Source organism: Synchiropus splendidus, chromosome 11 (assembly GCF_027744825.2).
Source record: "Synchiropus splendidus isolate RoL2022-P1 chromosome 11, RoL_Sspl_1.0, whole genome shotgun sequence".
NCBI classification, from domain to species: domain Eukaryota; kingdom Metazoa; phylum Chordata; class Actinopteri; order Syngnathiformes; family Callionymidae; genus Synchiropus; species Synchiropus splendidus.
In genome coordinates this window covers 2119505-2139960 of record NC_071344.1, presented here as the reverse complement: position 1 = coordinate 2139960, position 20456 = coordinate 2119505, and the positions used below count along the sequence as shown (strand labels likewise).

Sequence of the window (20456 nt, the reverse complement as noted above, 5' to 3'; positions counted from 1 at the left end):
CCATCATAAAGAACAAGCAAAAAAATTCATGACATCAAGAACGATGGACTACTTTTATTTACAGGTCAGAAACTGTACTAACATTTAAATTGATCAGTTTTATCAGGGGGTTTACAGTGCGTATCCATTATTATTGATACTTGATCGCTCATTGTTGGTTTACATGGTTTATCACCTTCTGGATGAGGAGGAAGAGCCATAGGTAAACTTGTAGTAAATTAAATGAAATTTAAATGGAAATATATGCACTATCATCAGTCATGCTTGTCTTATTCCTTACAGTGTATTAATTAATGCAGTGGAGAACGATTACAAAAAAGGACAGAAGGATGGAAGTAAAAGAAGGTACAAAAAATTTAAAAAAGAAAAGAAAATGAATAAATAAAATAGTCCACGAAGGTCAATAATGACGATGCAGTTATCTGATAAAACTATGATTGACGTTGGTATTTTTCCATCCACTTTATTTAAAGATTCTCAAAGTCAACTCGTAAATATTCAGTAAAACAAATATGCAGTACAAATAGAAGTCATAAAAATATGAATTGACCGATCAAAAGGAATACCTGTTTCTGTTAATGTGAGATTGCAAAGGCAACGGGCACAAAACGTCAACAAATAAAATAAAATACATTTATGAAAAAAAGTTTGATAAAACACTTAAAAAAGTGTAAAAAAAAGTAAAAAAAAAGTGTTGCATCACAATTGTCAACTGCTGTCGAGAGACAAGAGAAAATAGAGAAAAGGAAGTCAAGAGAAGCCAGATGACTATTAATAAATAATTCTGCTCGATGGACTCGATCTTCTTTTCTGCATTGTGAGCCACTCAGTGGATACATTAAACGGAGGCATGTTTCCTTTACTGTGTCACAAAAGAAGTCGTTGGACTATATATACTGTGACGTCATATCACGCGTTGTGCTGCAACAGTCACCGTAAAAACACGTTATGGTTCTATTTAATAGAGTTTCCTCAATGTGCTTGGCGTATTTAGTGTTTAGTTTCCTAGTGTCTACCAAAGCGGAGCGACGATGCTCCGTTATCTCCATCCTCCTCTCGCTTGCTGCGACTGTCCCTTTAAGAAAATGCACTTGCAGCCATTTTCTGTTCTTTGTGTGGGGTGGATTAGCACTGGGCAGATACACGGCGAAATCGGAGCATCCATCGGCGGAGAAGCCCGGAACGGAACACGCAAACCTCGGAACACCGTCGCAAGTGGCGACCGTGTCCACTCGCTGTCGTGTATCGCCGGACGGACATGCAATTGGCAGGTGGGTGGCGGACGGGTCGGTGCCGCAGCGCTGGAAGATGAACGGAGCTGCTGATGTGGTCTGTGTGGTGATGTAGAAACGTAGCTTCCCTCCCTCTGTGTATCAGTCACCCCGTGCGTTTTACGCGTACGAACTCCATCGCGGCTCAAGCAGGCTCGGGGGACGCGCTTGCATGGCCTCGTTTCTGCGGATTAATCGGAATCATGAATGGGATTCCCGTTAGCTCGGATGGTAGCGGAGATGGGTGGGGTGAGGATGTGTAGCAAGTGCAGCGACCGCCGCTCGAGCTCAGCCCCGTTTCCAGCCCAAATCCGTTTAAAACGAAGATTCTATACGATGCTTGAATCCGGTTTCACATCAGCCCTCATGTCTCTATTCATTCGTCAGCAAATACTATTGATCCTTGTAGCCGGTTGGCACGCCACAAACCTCTCTTCCTATCGTCCGCCCAGAAAAACGTTCGAATAAATCGTTTCTATTCTGCTTCGATTTGTAGAGGACCCCGCCGTCATCGTTTAGTATTCCACACCACAGGCTCTGATGTAATGGGAATCGTCTGAGGCTCTGTGTTTTTCTTCCATCCTCATATTGTTGAGTATTAAACAGAATATGTTCAATACATTTGATAGGCATTACACACTGCGCTGTGTTACATATGCTTGATTATGTTATTATAATTTGTCGGTCCGTTTAAACGTGCTCAGCAAGATGCTAATTTAATTCCCATCCATTTTGCAAAAGGGAGGCATGTTGCGAACACTAATTACCGTGGAGAATAAATATGAATCTCGGAGAAACAATGAGTGTATGCTGTCTTTGGATTGAAATAATATATTGTTATTAGTAACCCAGAAATAGTCCTTGAGAATGCTCTGCACACATTTACGTGTTTAGTCTGTATTTCTTCTTCTGAAAACAATTGTTTGACAGTTGTCTAGACACTGACTATTTTAATGTTTAGTTGACTAGTCACAATATTGCGTGTATCGCTTGATGAATACTCCATGTATTCTCCATCCAACAATACTACATGTGTTGTGTGTTACTCGTGATAAGAAAGAAAAAACATGGCGTTTTTTTATAAACACTGAATAGTGTTTTGAAATGAAATAATTCAATCAAAATTGCTCCAAATGTGGTGTAAAAGGAATTTGACCTTTGAGAGACGGTCCCTTGCCTTTGATGTTTTGGGTTGCTATGGTCCCATAGCCTCAGCCATTTCTCCTCACCGTGGATTGTGCTAAGAGAGTCATGACTTGTCGTCTCATGAATCCGTCTGCAACTAATTTAATAGTCGCCGAGTCATAGTCGCCCAAGTCATCCAAATACTGTAGACAACCCTCTCTGAGACAGGCACCAATAGTGTGTGTTCATGTACAGTGTAAACATTTTTGCTTTCTCCAAACTGTAGTTCAGTCAAGTTGACACAGATTTCCACCATGGTTTAAACGTGTCATCTGATAGTTTGTTTACCCTGGAAACTGAGGGCTGGGTCATGTGAGCCTTGCGTTTCTCTCCTCTGTGCTTGTCCATGTGATGTCCATTGTCTTTGGTCATAATGGTGGGTGTCATGAGATAAGACACTGAATTTTATTAATGTGTGTGAATTTGTTCATCGCACAGTCAGTTATTGTTGCGATGAATGTGCGTGTCACAGACGGCCTCAGGGCTGTGTGGGGGATCCTTTGTGACCCAGGACATGACACACTTACAGTTTGGTGGTGGTGGTGGGGAGTTGTCATTTTCCTTCTCTGTTCTCTTTTTTCTTTTAATATTGAACCACTTCCCCATTGCTGGTGTCAGATGTGGAGATCTGTTCCGAGTCCTGAGTCACGCTATAGGAGGAGCAGCCGCAGGGTGTTTGGTTTTTGCTGGCCCTGATCACAAATGTTGACGTCTGAGTTCTATAGCAGACAGTGAATGCTGCTGTGAGCCTTCTGAATGGACGTGTTGTCTTGTACAGGCTGGTTAAGGACCAGGCTGTGTTACCAAGAGTCCGGAGGGAATGAAGGGGCCCATTGCTGTGTTGAGGAGGCACAGACAAGGGATGTGGAACCTCCGACTCTCGGGCAGAGTCTGGTGGGAAAGTTTGTTTAGCCAATCCAACATGACTGGCTCTGCATATCTGGGTGCGGACGAGATTCTTTGGTGTCAGCTTCCCATGTTCTTGCCGCTTTACTTCAAGTACTTCAAATTGTCAAGTATTTTAAGAATCGTCTTCAAATTTATTGATTTGATTCAGAAATAAATATAGGCTTTGTTGCTGGATAAGAGACTTTCATATCCATGATATGTATCATAATCATCCAAACGCCCTCTGCATTCCGCATGTATCAAGGCGTTTTTAGCGTCATTGTCTTGTTCTGCCTAAATCTCTGTGTTCGACCGAGCTGAAGGCTGAGGTTTGGTGCACTTGCATCTACTGATTTCAGGTGACAGGAAATTCCACCCACTCATGTTTAAACATTTTTCGTGATAAGCGTTTGACCACATGTGGGCAGTCATACTGGTTTTTGAAACTTGAACCATGAGAACATCTCTGAGGAGCTTGTTTCCTTCTGAAGAGAAAACATTTGTTATTCGCATTAGCTTGTAATTTGTGGTGCGGGGGAACCATGAGAGGGGTCCATCTATGTGTAGTCGTGTTTCTCACACAGCTGTTTTTGTTATAGATGTCGAACTTATTATTGTTCTGGGCTTTAACAGTCTTCTTTAATAGATTTATTTAATTAAAAACAGACTGCACATTAAAGGTTTTCTTGCCTTGAATTTGTTTTACACAGGGAGCCATAATTCAGTGGTTATCTGTTGAATTATGTGCCAACAGCTATTTTAATTCCACAACGGAAAAGTGTGCATGAAAGCTACCTTTTTTACTGTACTTTTAAACAACTTCAATATTTCATTTGTGTTTCTTCAGCTCCTCTTAAACAGCAGCCCTTCTTTGCTGTTATGATGAAAGGAAGCCATGTTTGTGGTAGTAAATACAGTATGATATTAAAATAATGGACAAGCGATGACTGTTCCGTTTTTGGCTCCTTGTAGTTAAAAAAGAAAAGAAAGTTCCTTACGGTAAAACATTTTAACACCTAGCAGAAATGTACAAATCTGTCCCAATCTGAAAGCGAGTACTATTTTCTGCAGAGAGAACAAGACGTCCTGACACCACCTCTACTGGGCCGAGACAAATTTTTAGGACACATTATGAAAGACAGGTTATGAAATATGCTTGTTTTGTACCTGTCAGCAGAAGCGTGATGCGAGTAGTTGAAGACATTGACATCTCTGAGCGATTAGACTGAGATGCCGGATGTGCCGTCGACTGGGAGTCTTTCTGTTACGTTTTCACAAGTTCTGTCCCGTCCACTAACAGTCAAACTGTGTTTGCCTCTTACCCTGTCATGGAGAACTGGCTCCGCCCTCTGACTGTGTGTTGCATGAGGTGACGGCTGCGGGACAATCACTGGGGATGGCCCTGTCAGAGTCATGGCTGTTTGACCAATGTGAGATGTTGGTCTTGTCTCACAGCTGATGCTGATCTTATGCTCTGCTTCCAGACTTGGGTGCAGTGTGAGTGAGGCTTCATCATGACGACCCACGTGACCCTGGAGGATGCCTTGTCCAATGTGGACCTGCTGGAGGAGCTGCCCCTCCCCGACCAGCAGCCATGCATCGAGCCACCTCCCTCTTCGATCATGTACCAGGTACCTTCTGCTGCCGCCACCCACCACCAGTCACGCTAGTCTGGCTGACATCTCTTTCCCTGTTTTCCCAGGCGAACTTTGACACCAACTTTGAAGACAGAAATGCATTTGTGACTGGAATTGCTCGGTACATAGAGCAGGCTACGGTCCACTCCAGCATGGTGAGATCTGTGTTTTCACTGCGGCGCTATTGTTTTTTTTTTTTTTTTACTGTTTTTTTAAGCTTTTATTGCCACATTCTCTTTGACATATAGCTCAATCAGTTAGCGTTCATAAATCCAGACAGCAGCCTGTTGTGGGATGAACTGCCTCACTGCTAAGATGCCCTCTGGCTAAACTAGTTGGTATGGCTATTGAGCAGGACTGGATGTTGGCAAAGCACCTCAGGACAACCTGGTTTCTTAGGAGGGAACCATCCAGGCGTACACAACATCTATCTATCTATCTATCTATCTATCTATCTATCTATCTATCTATCTATCTATCTATCTATCTATCTATCTATCTATCTATCTATCTATCTATCTATCTGTCTGTCTGTCTGTCTGTCTGTCTGTCTGTCTGTCTGTCTGTCTGTCTGTCTGTCTGTCTGTCTGTCTGTCTGTCTGTCTGTCTGTCTGTCTGTCTGTCTGTCAATCATTTACCCATCCATCCATCCATCCATCCATCCATCAGTGTATCCATACATCTTCCACCCATCATCTATCCATCATCATCCATCCATCCATCCGTCCGTCCATCCATCCATCCATCCATCCATCCATCCATCCATCCATCCATCCATCCATCCATCCACCCATCCATCCATCCATCCATCCATCCATCCATCCATCCATCCATCCATTTCCCCTGCATGGGGCGAAACAAGAGCCTTATGAAAGAACTCCTGCTGGCTGAGCTCTCTGGAGCCGGGCCAGGTCCTGCCAGAACAAGTTACTTGATCCAACCTCTCACGGACCCACTACCTAAGAGGGTCCATGAGATGTCCAAGGCGGAGCAGTAGAATATCTTTGGTGGGGAATAAAGTGGGTGACATAATGCAGAGCACAATATTTTATTCTTTTTTGGCTCATCTCAGTCTGGACATCAAAGAATAGTGTCGGTTTTAAAGGCATTTTTAAAATTCTAAAAATAGAGGCCTCAGAATTAGTGTCTTATTGCGACCCCCTTTTTAAATGCGTCTATTTGTTTACTAAACTGAGTGTGGGAAGCAGCTTCTCTCACTTAAAGAGAGCTTTGTTTTATCTGAATTGATTATCGTTTAAGTCCTTTGTAAGGTTCTGGCTCGAATCTCCGTGTTGCTACACAGAGACACACTCACTCACACACACACCACATGCTGGTGATTCAGACGGCCAATGATCCACTAAAGCTCCCTCCCCTGACGCTGAACGTGGCGTGTGATGAGACTGGCAAACAGGCGGACGTGGTGCTTTATATCAACTTATTTATACAGGAAGTCCAATTTTGGCTGAACTCTGATGCCTCAGCTGGAGTGATGAGTAGCTTGGCATCAAAATGAAATGTTATTATGTTTACAAAAGTTTACAAAATGGCCACTTTGCTCAAAAAGCTTTTTTAAACCTCCATTTGAGAACTATAGATCTGTATTTCTGATGTGTTTGAATGAAGTATTCATTTAGCTCTGGTAGTCATTGGCCAGTGGAGATGTTTGAAACGGTTGATTGCTTCTTCTGCTCTGTTCCATCAGGTGAGAATAACCTTTGTTCTTGTCACAGAATGAAATGCTGGAGGAGGGACATGAATATGCCGTGATGCTTTACACGTGGAGAAGCTGCTCCAGGGCCATTCCCCAGGTAACACTCTGCCTTAATGAGTGTATGAACAAACAGGAACTTGTGTGAAGACGAAGCACACGCTCCCATGCGAATGCACCTGGGTGGAATCCGTCGTGCTTGCTCTCTAGTAATGTCACTTTCACACTGACCAAAGTGAAGTGCCTCTTTCCTTGGTGGTGTCAGCAGACAGCGGAACTTTAGAGACCCACATACGTGGTGCACCAAGCCATGAAGTCTGCAGCTGTGACACATTTTCTAAAGAAAAGACTCTGGGTGTCTGTTGTCGTTTTGGTTCCTGGACTGTCAAGTTTAGTTCTGTGGCACGCAGCTTGATAGCGCCCTCTTCTGCCTATCAGGTGAAATGCAACGAGCAGCCCAACAGAGTGGAGATCTATGAGAAAACAGTGGAGGTGTTGGAACCTGAAGTGACCAAGCTCATGAAGTTCATGTACTTCCAGGTGACTAGGATTAAAACTGAATGAAGTAGAAACAAGAACTTGGTTTTATGAATTGTTTGTGTGTGTCCCCGGCAGCGGAAAGCAATCGAGCGCTTCTGCAGCGAGGTGAAGCGTCTCTGCCACGCCGAGCGGAGGAAAGACTTTGTGTCTGAGGCCTACCTCCTGACTCTGGGCAAATTCATCAACATGTTTGCCGTGCTGGACGAGCTTAAAAACATGAAGTGTAGCGTCAAGAACGACCACTCTGCCTATAAGAGGTCAATTCATCAAGCCCTGCACTTCAGCTGCAGCCTGTGGCTACATTTCTTGAATTACGTTTTCTTTTCCTTCCAGAGCTGCGCAGTTCTTGAGGAAAATGGCCGACCCCCAGTCCATCCAAGAATCCCAGAATCTTTCCATGTTTTTAGCCAACCACAACAGGATCACTCAGGTGCGTGGCACAAACCTCGGATGATGTGAAATGATTGTGAAAATGATGTTGCTGAATCTGACTCTGTGTGTGTGTGTGTGTGTGTGTGTAGTGCCTGCATCAACAGCTGGAGGTGATTCCAGGCTACGAGGAGCTTTTGGCAGACATTGTCAACATCTGTGTGGACTACTATGAGAATAAAATGTATTTGACTCCCAGTGAAAAACACATGCTGCTGAAGGTGCGCACACTTGGCTTTTGTGTCTCTTTTCGTTCTTAGTTGAATCCAAATGGACGTTCAGGAAAGCTTCAGTTTAATCCCCTCTGTCCTTTTAATGTTTCTGTCTCTGAAATACATCATTTCCTCGGATGGAATCTTGGCTATTATCCACTCTGCCTCAGCATATTTGCTTACCCTGAAATGCCCTCATAAGAGTCTCTCCTTTGCCTGTCAGGTGATGGGATTTGGTTTGTACCTGATGGATGGGAACGTGAGCAACATCTATAAACTAGATGCAAAGAAGAGGATCAACCTGAGCAAGATTGACAAGTTCTTCAAAGTAAGAAGTCCTGTTCTGCTTATTTTTAGCAGCTCCTTTTCCCAGTGTTGCACCTGCCTGCAGCGTAATCTTCACTTTTGTCATCCAGCTCCAAGTTGTGCCTCTTTTTGGAGACATGCAGATCGAGTTGTCGCGCTACATCGAGACCAGCGCTCACTACGAAGAGAACAAGTCGAAGTAAGTGTGAGAATTTAAGAAGGAGAAAGATGAGTCTGCAGTGAGTGACCAAGATCCAAATGTTGCCCAGGTGGACGTGCACCCAGAGCAGCATCTCCCCACAGTACAACCTGTGTGAGCAAATGGTTCAGATCCGGGAGGACCACATCCGGTTCATCTCTGAGCTGGCGCGTTACAGCAACAGCGAGGTGGTGACCGGCTCCGGTCTCGACAGCCAGAAGTCCGACGAGGAGTACCGGGAGCTGTTCGACCTGGCCCTCAGGGGCCTCCAGCTGCTGTCCAAGTGGAGTACACACGTCATGGAAGTGGTCAGTGGAGTGATGAATTCAATGGTTTTGCGAGTCAATAGAAACAAAGCGGAGATACTGAACGCTCTCTTCTTTATGTCCTAGTATTCGTGGAAGCTGGTCCATCCTACAGATAAGTTCTGTAACAAGGACTGTCCTGGGACTGCGGAGGAGTACGAGCGAGCCACTCGGTACAACTACACCAGCGAGGAGAAGTTTGCCCTGGTGGAGGTCATCGCTATGATTAAAGGGCTGCAGGTCAATCAGATCACCTTCACTTGAACACACTCCATACAGTGGCAGGTCTTTAATCGAAACTTATATTTGTAGGTTCTAATGGGCAGAATGGAGTCTGTATTTAATCAGGCCATAAGGAACACGATCTATGCAGCCCTGCAAGACTTCGCCCAGATGACCCTCAGGGAGCCGCTTCGCCAGGCTGTACGCAAGAAGAAGAATGTCCTCATCAGGTTGGTTCTTGTCCCAACTCTGAATTATGCCACCTGTTCGTTGTGTTCTATGAATTCAACTTTTTTTTCTAGTGTTCTCCAGGCCATTCGGAAGACAGTTTGCGACTGGGAGGGTGCCAGAGAACCTCCGAACGACCCCTGCTTAAGGGGTGAGAAGGACCCCAAAGGTGGTTTTGATATCAAGGTCCCACGGAGAGCCGTCGGACCCTCCAGCACTCAGGTACTGATCAAGCAGATTAACCAGATGGAAGTCACAATATGATGAATGTGAAGGAAATATGATGTTGAATAAGACCTGTTATTTCACACACACACTCTGTGAGGTCACATTCAGCTTTGTTTCCTGATGTAACTGAGTCCACTCACTGATGTAACAGTGACCAGGATGGATTATCACAAAATGAAGAAGGATTTCAAATGCTGAGTGTAATAATGAGGACGCTGCGTCTTGTTTCGCTCTCAACTCTCTGATCTCCATACGAGTTTATTCTTTAATCTCTTCTGAGCCTTTTCTGTCCCCTCAGTCTGCATAAGTTCATTGTGGTTCTCTTTTGAGTAGATTAAAACTGTAATCTGTTGGCAGCTGTACATGGTGCGCACCATGCTGGAGTCTCTCATCGCAGACAAGAGTGGGTCGAAGAAGACGCTTCGCAGCAGCCTGGATGGACCAATCGTCGTGGCCATCGAAGACTTCCACAAGCAGTCCTTTTTCTTCACACACCTGCTCAACTTCAGCGGTAAGTCTCTGAACTATAGCCAGACCTGGGCAAGGAGCGGCCCGGGGGCCCCAGCCGGCCCTTAACCGGTGATTATGTGGCCCTCATGAGGATCCACCTGTTGCTGTTCGTTATTAGTTAAACTCTAAATATAATTTAAGTTGTTTTTTGGGGTTTTTATTTTTTGGTTATTTTTTGATTTCCTCCCTCAAAATAAATAGAAAAAAACATTGTATTGTCGGTATTTCTTTTATATTAAAATTAACTGAATTAATACACAATCAAATACGATTTTTTATTCATTAAATATTACCATGTCATAATTACACAGCTATTTTTATTTTTTATTTATAGAGATTTATTATTTTAATTTTGACTGTTTTCTTCATCCTTTCTTTCCGTCCGTCCGCCACAACAATCGGGTGGTGAAATGTGGCCTCTTTCCCACCTCTGACCGAACCTTGAAAGTAGTTGCTTCTGGCTCCACCGACTGGTAGAAAAATGTCATTGCAAGTTATCGTTGCAATTCAACTTCTCTGCAGGCATAAGTTCGCGATCATGACAGAATGATGTCGGCTGTGATTTTACACATAAAGCCTTTCAAAAGTATTTTTTTTTATGTAAATAAGCAAGCACTCAGACTACATTTATCTGTTACACTTTCAGTGTCTGGTAATTTCTCAATATTACGATGAGTATTGGCTGTGTACGAACAGTTTATAAGATTATTATAAGAATAAGTGAACTGAGATGAGTTTTGGCAAAATGATTGGAGTACTTTTTGACACTCTTGATAATGGTCTTGGCTTATTGATAGATTGGTGCACCAAGGTCTGTCTGCACCAACACCTGAAGTATTGTAACATGTAAAGGTTTGTTTGTTTTAAGTCATGGTTGTCAGAGTATCATGAGCATGGTGTTTTGAAATGTGCTACTTTATTGATCTCACTATTGATAAGGTATAAATAGTCTGACAAATGTCACGAAAAGACACTGCTTATTTGTTCTATTCAAGTGTAAAAAATGTAAAAAAAAAAAAGTAATTTAGACTATTAATGAAATCGGTCTGAATATGCCTCTGAACATCATCTGATTTCAGTTGTGAAATGTCTTTTAAAGGCTCAATAAAACAAGTAAGAGCGTGCTGTTCTCTCCCTCTCTTTCCCTTCTCAGAGGCTCTTCAGCAGTGCTGTGATCTCTCCCAGCTGTGGTTCAGAGAGTTCTTCCTCGAGTTGACCATGGGTCGCCGAATCCAGTTCCCCATCGAGATGTCCATGCCGTGGATCCTGACCGACCACATCCTGGAGACCAAGGAGCCGTCGATGATGGAGTAAGACGGGAGGAGACGGATATGTGTTTGAGCCACGTATTGACCCGTGTTGTCTCCGTGCAGGTATGTGTTGTACCCTCTGGACCTGTACAACGACAGCGGCTACTACGCTCTCACCAAGTTTAAAAAACAGTTCCTCTACGATGAAATTGAGGCGGAGGTAACACTAGATCTACTCTTCTGCATGTGTGTCACTGGAACATCTTAACACAAACACAACCTCATTTTCAGGTCAACCTCTGCTTCGATCAGTTTGTCTACAAACTGGCTGATCAGATCTTCGCCTATTACAAAGCAATGGCTGGAAGGTTTGAAGAGAAACACCCTCTGTGTTCATTTGTTCTTCCTGGTCTGCGTCATCTTGATCTCTATCTGTGCTCCACAGTGTCCTGCTGGACAAACGCTTCAGGGCGGAGTGTAAAAACTATGGAGTCATTATTCCATATCCACCGTCAAACCGCTACGAAACGCTGCTCAAACAACGACACGTGCAGGTATATAGTCATCATTTCAATCCAAAACTGGCTCTTGGTTTGGTGAAAGCTGAAGATTTAACACACTTTGTTTCAACAAAATGTCTATTAAAGGTCTCTGTACTGGGATCTAAGCTGTTTTCCCTCCACTTAAGTGATCAAGATATGGACATGAAGACTTTTTGAATTGAAAAAGTTGTTTTCCGTTAGTAAAAATATATTGACCAAGAACATTTTCAAGTGACAAGAAACACGTACATCTTTAGATTAGATTTGATTAAATGTCCCACATTGGGGGGAAAGCCGCTCCATCACACCCATATTGTAACTATTGCCCTACATTTATTTTATCTATGACAATTTGACACCTATTTTCAGATTCATTTGAAAGATTGTTGATGTAATGAGCTGGATGGGTCAGCAGGGGCCAGCATCATTTGCTGGAAAGAGTGACTTACTTCATATTTACAGTGATTGTTAGACTTGATGTCTAAGTGCAATAAAACATTGGACAATAACACTTGATTTGAGTCTCATACAAGGAAACACATTCTGACTATGGCTGCATTTGTGTTCTTGAGAGCCTTTGTTTTAAAAGCCTAAACTGCAGTACTTCATATTGTACAGCGCTTTTGAAAAGGTGATCGTAGATGTGAGATACATGTAAATATGGAGAGCATCAACCAGCGTTCAAAACGAGGGGGATTTTGAAGGTGAGCGTTACAACGGAAGTCAATAGCACAACACACACACACTGAACGAGGAGGAAGTTGAGCTCGCCCGCTCTGTAGCTCACCACGATGAGTAGTTTTGTCTTCTCACCACCACAATGTGACCCTCTCTTCTTTGATCTAAATTTCCTTAAATTGAAAAATAATGAAAGCAGAGTAGTTGCTCAGCTTTTTAGTCAGATTTCATGTATTAGATGTAAATTATAAATTCAGAATAAAATGCGTGTCCGGGTCCCAAGACCTTACTGCATTTATCCCATTAAAAAAAAAAGATATAAAGGCCTCTCTGCAAGAATGAAGTTAAAGGCAGGAAGATTTATTTGTTTTTCATTGTTCCTTCATTGGTTATGTCTGTGTCCCGCAGCTTCTGGGTCGATCTATCGACCTGAACCGTCTGATAACCCAGAGGATCTCAGCAGCTATGTACAAGTCCTTGGACCACGCCATTAGCCGCTTCGAGAGCGAGGACCTGACCTCCATCGTGGTAAGGTGGCACAGCAGTGTGATATGCGTCTGTTCCCTGTCTTGGTGGAGTGCTGACCCAGCTCTGTGGCAGGAGTTGGAGTGGCTCCTGGAGATCAACAGACTGACCCACCGGCTTCTGTCCAAGCACATGACCCTGGACAGCTTTGACGCCATGTTCCGCGAGGCCAACCACAACGTTTCGGCGCCTTACGGCCGGATCACGCTCCACGTCTTTTGGGAGCTCAACTTCGATTTCCTTCCCAACTACTGCTACAATGGATCCACTAACCGGTCAGTCAACATCTTCACCACATCCAGCCACTATTTAAATTGTTCTGCTAATAATCAGGATAAATCCAAACTACTTTTTGTTGGAAAAGTTTGACTTGACGCCATCCGTTTCCAGGTTTGTACGCACTGCCATCCCCTTCACCCAGGAGCCTCAGAGAGACAAGCCAGCCAACGTGCAGCCTTACTACCTGTATGGCTCCAAGGTCAGCGTCCTGATCAGAGCTGAAGCTTTCAGCCAGTGACCTGTCTTTACGAACCACGCCACTCTCTGTTCGCAGCCTCTGAACATCGCCTACTCGCACATTTATAGCTCCTACCGAAACTTCGTGGGGCCTCCTCACTTTAAAACAATCTGCCGCCTCCTGGGCTACCAAGGAATAGCGGTGGTGATGGAAGAGCTGCTCAAGATTGTCAAGAGTCTGGTATTGATCTTTATCTAGACTTGAAACGTCTCATGTTCCACCTGTTTCTTCTTCATTCTTGTCCGTTTCCCTCTCCTTCCAGCTACAAGGCACCATCTTGCAGTACGTCAAAACACTGATAGAAGTCATGCCCAAAATCTGCCGCCTGCCGCGTCACGAGTACGGCTCTCCAGGTGAGGCGCTGCATCCACGTTGTCTCGCTGAAGCCAGGTCTATTTTTATCCCTGGCGAGGAGGTTGTGTTGTCACTGGTGTTGGACTGTTTGTTTTGGTGCGATAAGGATTACACAACTGTGCTGAAGCGATTTCCTTGAAATGAGGAAGTCGAGCTCAGTAAGAGGAGAACCCTTTGACCTGTGAGTCTAATCCAGTCACCTGCGAAAAATAATTACATGTGGCCTTTATTGTTAAATATTTAATAGTTAGCATTTCAGGCAAGGTATGCAACACTATTGGCATCTTTTGTGATGTTGTGTTTTGTACTAAATTACATTATAACATAAATATATTACGTCTCATAATATGTGACCTTAATGTATAATAATTTCTTTATTATTATTATTTGTTCCTTTGGGAAAAAAAACGCGTGACTACTTGATATTTTCACAAAAATAATGGGAAAATATGCAAAAGCAAGTTAGCATTTCTGGATTAAGATTGGCCGCACTATAAGCATTGTGCATGTTGTGGGGTTGCAGAATGACATTTGAAAAATACCAAATATATTCATGTGTGACTGTAATTTATTACTGATTTCTATTTTATTATGGAATTTGTTCCATTAGAAAATAAAAATTGTTCTTGCTCTGTGTGTATTTTTAGAAACAAGTTAGCAATTCAGCTGGTGTTGGACTGTTTGTTTTGGCGCGAAAAGGATTACACAAATGTGCTGAAGCGATTTCCTTGAAATGAGGAAGTTGAGCTCAGGAGAACCCATTGACCTGTGAGTCTAATCTAGTCACCTGTGAAAAATCATCACATGTGGCCTTAATTGTTAAATATTTAATTTCAAGATTTGTACATGCAGTTTTCAGGAAAACTAATTGGAAAAGAGGCTAAAATCAAGTAAACATTTCAGGCGCAAGGTGTGCCACACCATTAGCATCTTTGTGTTTGTGTTTGCACTAAATGACATTATAATATAAAGATATGACACATTATATGTGACCTTAATGTGTATTTTTTAATATATTTATTTACTTGAAATTATGGTCTAAACTCACTACTGTCCCATATTAATAATATGATAAAAACCATGGGTTGATCTGGACCTGATTCGTCCGATTACCAGTTGATGATCTGGACTAATGAGCGTAATCCATAGCTTAGCAATGTTCTGTACTGTGGCTTCGGCACCTGCCTCTGTGAGCTGTCATCTTGCTGTGGGCAGAGGATGACGGTTCTGTCTGTGCCAGTGTGGGTCAACGCGGCCACACTGACCCGCTGCCTTTCCTTTGATCCCCAAATGGATTATCAATGACTTAATAAGGTTAAAGTGGTGTTGAAGCTCTGCTGCATGTCTGGGACTGTTGGTGAAAGTTCACCAGACTTCACAGATGTCAAGTCCCTTCGTCCGAATCAAAGTGGTTGCCTGTGACAATGATGACGTCTTTTGTTCTCGTCCCAGGAATCTTGGAGTTCTTCCACCATCAGCTCAAGGATATTATTGAGTATGCCGAGCTTAAGACAGATGTCTTTCAGAGCTTAAGGGAGGTGGGGAACGCCATCCTGTTCTGCCTGCTTATCGAGCAAGCTCTGGTAAGACAGCGCTTCTGCCAGTGTGTGTTTCTCGTCAAACTTCAAACCCTCCTAATCCTGCCGTTCCAACGTAACACTTGTGTTATGACAGGCTCTGCTCACTACTGCTACTTTCTGTCCTTGATTTTATTTAACAAGGTCTGCAGCGCCCTTTGTAAATCAGCCATTTAAGATTTTGTGTGGTTTTTGTGTAGCTGAAGGAGGCTTGTGTATCAGCTGACACTGTGTAATATGTTACATTTATATTCCCTGTATGAACAATGTCATAAGGCGAACCGTGTTTTTATTTATATGAGAATGTTTCAGCTCCTACGACTCAGCAGACCTTTAAAAGAAATGGCTTTAACTTCACAAGTGGTGTTTGGTTTAAAAAAATCCTCCTTCCAAACAAAACCAAATGTCCCAGCACTGCACTGCGGGACGGAAATGTTCCACTAGTCTGCTGTTTTTCTTGTCTATATATATGATGTGAGGGTGAATCCTTAGCGTTAACATCAAAGCACGGTCTTCCTCGTGCTGTCCAAGCGCATTGGACCCTAGATTTTGGTCCCTTATACTGCTTTTCAGCCCCTATGTTAAGTTTTTCTTTACGCAAAGGCTTTTTTAAAAGTAACTTTTTATTGAAGTATATGTCTGACATTGCATCTTTTTGGGTGGTTCCCTGGTACCAGTGGGGAGAGACAAAAAAGACCATGTTAAAGTGATATGAGTGTCTCTTCCACCAGTCTATGCACGTCTTCAGTCTTGTTGTCAGAAGCTTCCACTTCATCTGCCCCAGTGTGTGATTTTAACATGTTCCCTAAATGCAACTCTATTTTTCATTACACGCTGGCAACTACTACAGGTGGTAAGGATTTAGGCCTTGTTCCTCTCTGTAGAATTAACTCTCTCCGCCTTTAGTTTTCTGTCTTCTTTGCCCTGGTAGTAGAACTTGAAACATCCATAGAAGTGATGCAAAGACGATCGATTTAAAAAGTCACTGAGGGTGTGACTCCAACAAGTCGGATGCTTTGTCACAGTCTTGTTCACTTTGCTTTGTTATTCTCTGCCTGCACTAACCTGTTCTCTGTGAGCTGCATGTGTCATGACTAACTACGTATGTGCATGTATTTCCATCATGCATGCTAATTTCTGTTTTTTTTTCCTTGGTAATATTTTTATGTTGCTAAACCAGATTTATAAACATCGAAAACCATCCATGCTCCTTTGAAACTAGACTCCAAGGACACTTGAAAATCAGTTCAACAGGATGATGTGTATGTTGTTTTGGTGTCTCATGTTTTCACCGTCATATTACATTAGTTACTACGTGGGAAACATTTATATATCTTTTTTATTGGAATCCACACCACCCCTGAGTTGACAATTCAAGATGGCTTCCCTGAGGGTTAACAGAAAGTTTAAGTTTTGTAATGAAATGTGTACAAGTTTTTATCGGGCGGGCTTTTGTAGTTAAAAGAGGACCAACACATTTATTGAGAAGAAGAAGGCCAGCATGAGAGTATCTTTTCTGGATGTCATCATCCTTGTTTTGGCTCATGGAACAGAGGCATTTGGGCCGCTCCAAGTGTCCATTTATGCCTGCGCATAGTCACGAGAACAGGTCTCACCAACCTTTTTAGCAACCGCAAGCTACTCCAAGGGCACTGTGTGACCCGAAGGTTTACCATCGGTTCATGACACACTTCTGAAATCATGATAAACAATGGATGATAAATGATATTCCTCTCAAACACTTTTCTCATTGCTGAGGTTTATATAATAATTACCAAAAAAATCACACATAATGAGATGGTTATTACATGAAAATGTATCAGCTCATGAGCTACTCCCTTGGTCTCTGGAACAGCATTTCCATGCAGTTTCACAAACTTTCTCGCATCCAGTCGTGTTCACTAGTGTAAACGTGGCCTAAGGTTGAGCTTGCAAGAATGAAGAGACAACAATGGAATCACTCGCACTTCAGACCTCACCTCATCTGCATGCTTTCTCTGCCACTGAAGCAAATGTGTCACAAGAACGGTAATCCAAGATTCCTCTCTTTTCCTTGGGTTCTAGTCCCAGGAGGAGGTGTGTGACCTGCTTCACGCTGCCCCATTTCAAAACATCCTGCCTCGGGTCTACATCAAAGGTAAATACAGACGGTCACCGGCGTCATATCTGGCGTCTGAGTGAATGAGGTTTTGTGTGTGAAATATTTAGAGGGCGAGCGCCTGGAAGTCAGGATGAAACGGCTGGAGGCAAAGTACGCTCCTCTTCACCTTGTGCCTCTAATCGAGAGGCTGGGAACCCCACAGGTGGGTGTGCCTCTGTTTTTGTTCTTTCTCTGGAAAACGTATTCCGGAAGAGCTTTGCGTTGGATGTGACTGAGCGTGTACTGGGGTCTGTGTTGGATAGCAAATCGCCATTGCTCGTGAGGGCGACCTGCTGACCAAAGAGCGCCTCTGCTGTGGCCTTTCCATGTTCGAGGTCATCCTGACACGCATCCGCAGCTTCCTGCAGGACGGCGTGTGGCGCGGGCCTCCGCCCACCAACGGCGTCATGCACGTGGACGAGTGCATGGAGTTCCACCGCCTCTGGAGTGCCATGCAGTTTGTCTACTGCATCCCAGTGGGCACCCACGAGTTTACAGCTGAGTGAGTGGCGGTCTCTGCAGGTGAGGGGTCTGATGGGGAATCCGCTGACATGTCGTATGTGGATTGCAGGCAGTGCTTCGGCGACGGGCTGAACTGGGCCGGCTGCGCCATCATCGTGCTCTTGGGTCAGCAGCGGCGCTTCGACCTGTTCGACTTCTGCTATCACCTGCTCAAAGTCCAAAGACAGGATGGCAAAGACGAGATCATCAAAAATGTGGTGCGTAGTCGGTCGCCAGCCGCTGGTGAAGCTTCATGAAGCACTGCTGTAATTCTCAGAGCTCAGTAGGTGGCGCTCTCGGTGTGAGAACAATGTGACGGTTCAGCAGAACTGTTGTTCAAAGTCAAAGAGAGGCATGCAATTGGCTCTGATTTTTGTGATCACACTCCAAATACTGAAAAGTGTTGTGTCTCCCACAGCCCTTGAAGAAGATGGCCGACCGCATACGGAAGTACCAGATCCTCAACAATGAGATCTTCGCCATCCTCAACAAGTACATGAAGGCGGTGGAGACAGACAGTTCCACTGTGGAGCACGTTCGCTGTTTTCAACCTCCGATACACCAATCGCTCGCCACCACCTGTTGAAAAAAGGCACCCAGTCCTCATCGTGTTCTTCTCAGTGGTGTGCCGACCAAGGTATGAGTCATGTGACGGGACACGCTCCCTGCGGCGAGGCTACATCCACACTACCGTGACAGTGTTTCCACGTGGCATGTGGAAACCAATCCAGACGTGACACGGGAATCCTATTCACCTCACGCTGTCATTGTCAAGCTTTTCATTTGAAAGCAAAGTTGGGATCTGGATGATCTGCTGACGCTAGCACCAGAGGTCACATGATCTGTGACATCAGGAATGCTTCTCTGATGAGAGCAAAGTAGTGTGGATGTAGCTGTCACATTGTAACTAGACGTGAGGAACCGTGTTCATTCAGAAGCATGCTTAATCATGTTTTCCACATCACCTGTGAATTGGACAAAAATATATAAAAAAAAAAATATTCTCCAATTTTGAGCCAGATAAAGTCAGTCAGAAATCAGTGAAGTACGCAACACAATGTTGATGCGACTGCTGAAAGATAGGCGAATTGATGCTCCAAAGAAAGATAGTAAGTTCTAAAACGGTTATTTTAGTACCTCCATCGTGCAATAATCTGTTTTCCTCATTGGATAAACTATTTTCATTTCTTCACGATTTGCTTGTTTTCATGAGCCACGCTGCTCCTTGCCCCAACTCTTTTTTTTAACCACACATTTCTACTCCATTACCAATGTAAATTTCACTGTTGAACTAAGTGAAGTGTTGAGTGTTGTAATTGTTCTTGTTTTTATATTATTCATATTTTATTATTTACTCATCACATGGTACATTTGCCTCTACTGCTGACTGGAAAACTCACTTTTTATTTTTTTTTATTTTCTTTGTGAGTTTGCTTTTTATTGCACTGCCTGTGAACACTTTCTTTTGGCGTTTTGAAACGCGTTTGTTGCTGTAACGTAATAACAGCAATGGCATAAAAGTATTGTTAGAAATACCTCTTGGTTGTATACAGACAGTGCTGTGTTACTTTGGCTAATTCCGTGTGAATGGGTGATGCTGTGGTGAAATACTGACACACAAAGAGAAGAAAATTGTGACTTAAAAAGTCACTTATAATGAAGAGTTTCCAGAATATAATCAGTATTTACAATTAACTCTTGCTTTATTTTAGATTTAGCTGTCATCAAATATGCAAAAGACCTCCCTATTTTCTTTACACAGATTTAAATATTAGGTGATTACCACCCCCTAACTTACCCTTACTGAAAGACCTTTTCTGCTTTTTGACTGAACAAAACTCTTTGCCTTTGTTATTCCAGTGTCTTTTTTTTTCTTAAACATATTTATGATTCAACTTTGTTCCTTTGACGGTTTATCTTGTTCAAATGAAGGTACCAGTGTATCATCTCAGACCTTAAGCATGAAAAAGTGTAATTTATTGTCATCTACGACTCCATTTTGTGACCTGAGGCTTTGTTTATGATATTGCTGTACAAGTGGCCATGTTTTGAAGTACAAGAAGCAACTGAGAAAAGCTTATAAAGTGTACAACAAAATTCCCGGAAAGGATTTGAAATATGTTGTATTTCCATGAAATAAAAATGTTTAACTGAAAAAGGAAATCATGTGTTATGTATTTGTTTCCAGTCACGTTTCTTTACAGCTCAAGATGTCAATATACATCATCATACTCAAAACGTGATCAGAGACGTGTATAATTTAAAATATAAACTTAAAGTGACAGCAGCCAAGATGTTTTGAACTGCAGAGCTTGTAACAACAAACTGTGTGTCACATAGCTGTTATTACTTATTCGTTTTATCGCTTCTTATTCACGTTTTGGAGTCAAAAGCGGGAAAAGGGCAAAGGGCACCCTGGACAGAAGGACTACTTCTCACACACACATCAGGTCACAGCTGTGTGTTCTTGAACAGTGGGAGGAAACCGGAGTGCCCAGAAT

At 43.2% G+C, this 20456-nt stretch overlaps 1 protein-coding gene across 2 annotated transcripts; it reads left to right on the top strand.

Annotated features, from left to right (window-relative positions):
• Nucleotides 1-943: 943 nt before the first annotated feature.
• On the top strand, nucleotides 944-20109 carry cyfip2 (cytoplasmic FMR1 interacting protein 2). 2 transcript variants are annotated; one of them, XM_053879174.1, is made up of 30 exons: nucleotides 944-1271; nucleotides 4829-4975; nucleotides 5047-5136; nucleotides 6715-6792; nucleotides 7131-7232; nucleotides 7308-7489; nucleotides 7566-7662; nucleotides 7754-7882; nucleotides 8097-8201; nucleotides 8290-8378; nucleotides 8449-8686; nucleotides 8771-8923; nucleotides 8996-9135; nucleotides 9208-9355; nucleotides 9719-9872; nucleotides 11025-11181; nucleotides 11245-11341; nucleotides 11413-11489; nucleotides 11567-11675; nucleotides 12750-12869; nucleotides 12942-13141; nucleotides 13257-13344; nucleotides 13420-13563; nucleotides 13646-13736; nucleotides 15190-15320; nucleotides 17379-17451; nucleotides 17523-17617; nucleotides 17718-17956; nucleotides 18026-18173; nucleotides 18374-20109. In XM_053879174.1, exons 2-30 carry the CDS (start codon nucleotides 4859-4861, stop codon nucleotides 18539-18541), a joined length of 3759 nt encoding a protein of 1252 aa, XP_053735149.1. In that variant the 5' UTR covers nucleotides 944-1271; nucleotides 4829-4858; the 3' UTR covers nucleotides 18542-20109. The 2 variants fall into 2 exon arrangements, with proteins under 2 accessions (XP_053735149.1, XP_053735150.1); XM_053879175.1 differs by lacking the exons at nucleotides 17379-17451; nucleotides 17523-17617; nucleotides 17718-17956; nucleotides 18026-18173; nucleotides 18374-20109 and adding an exon at nucleotides 16165-17368.
• Nucleotides 20110-20456: the final 347 nt, after the last annotated feature.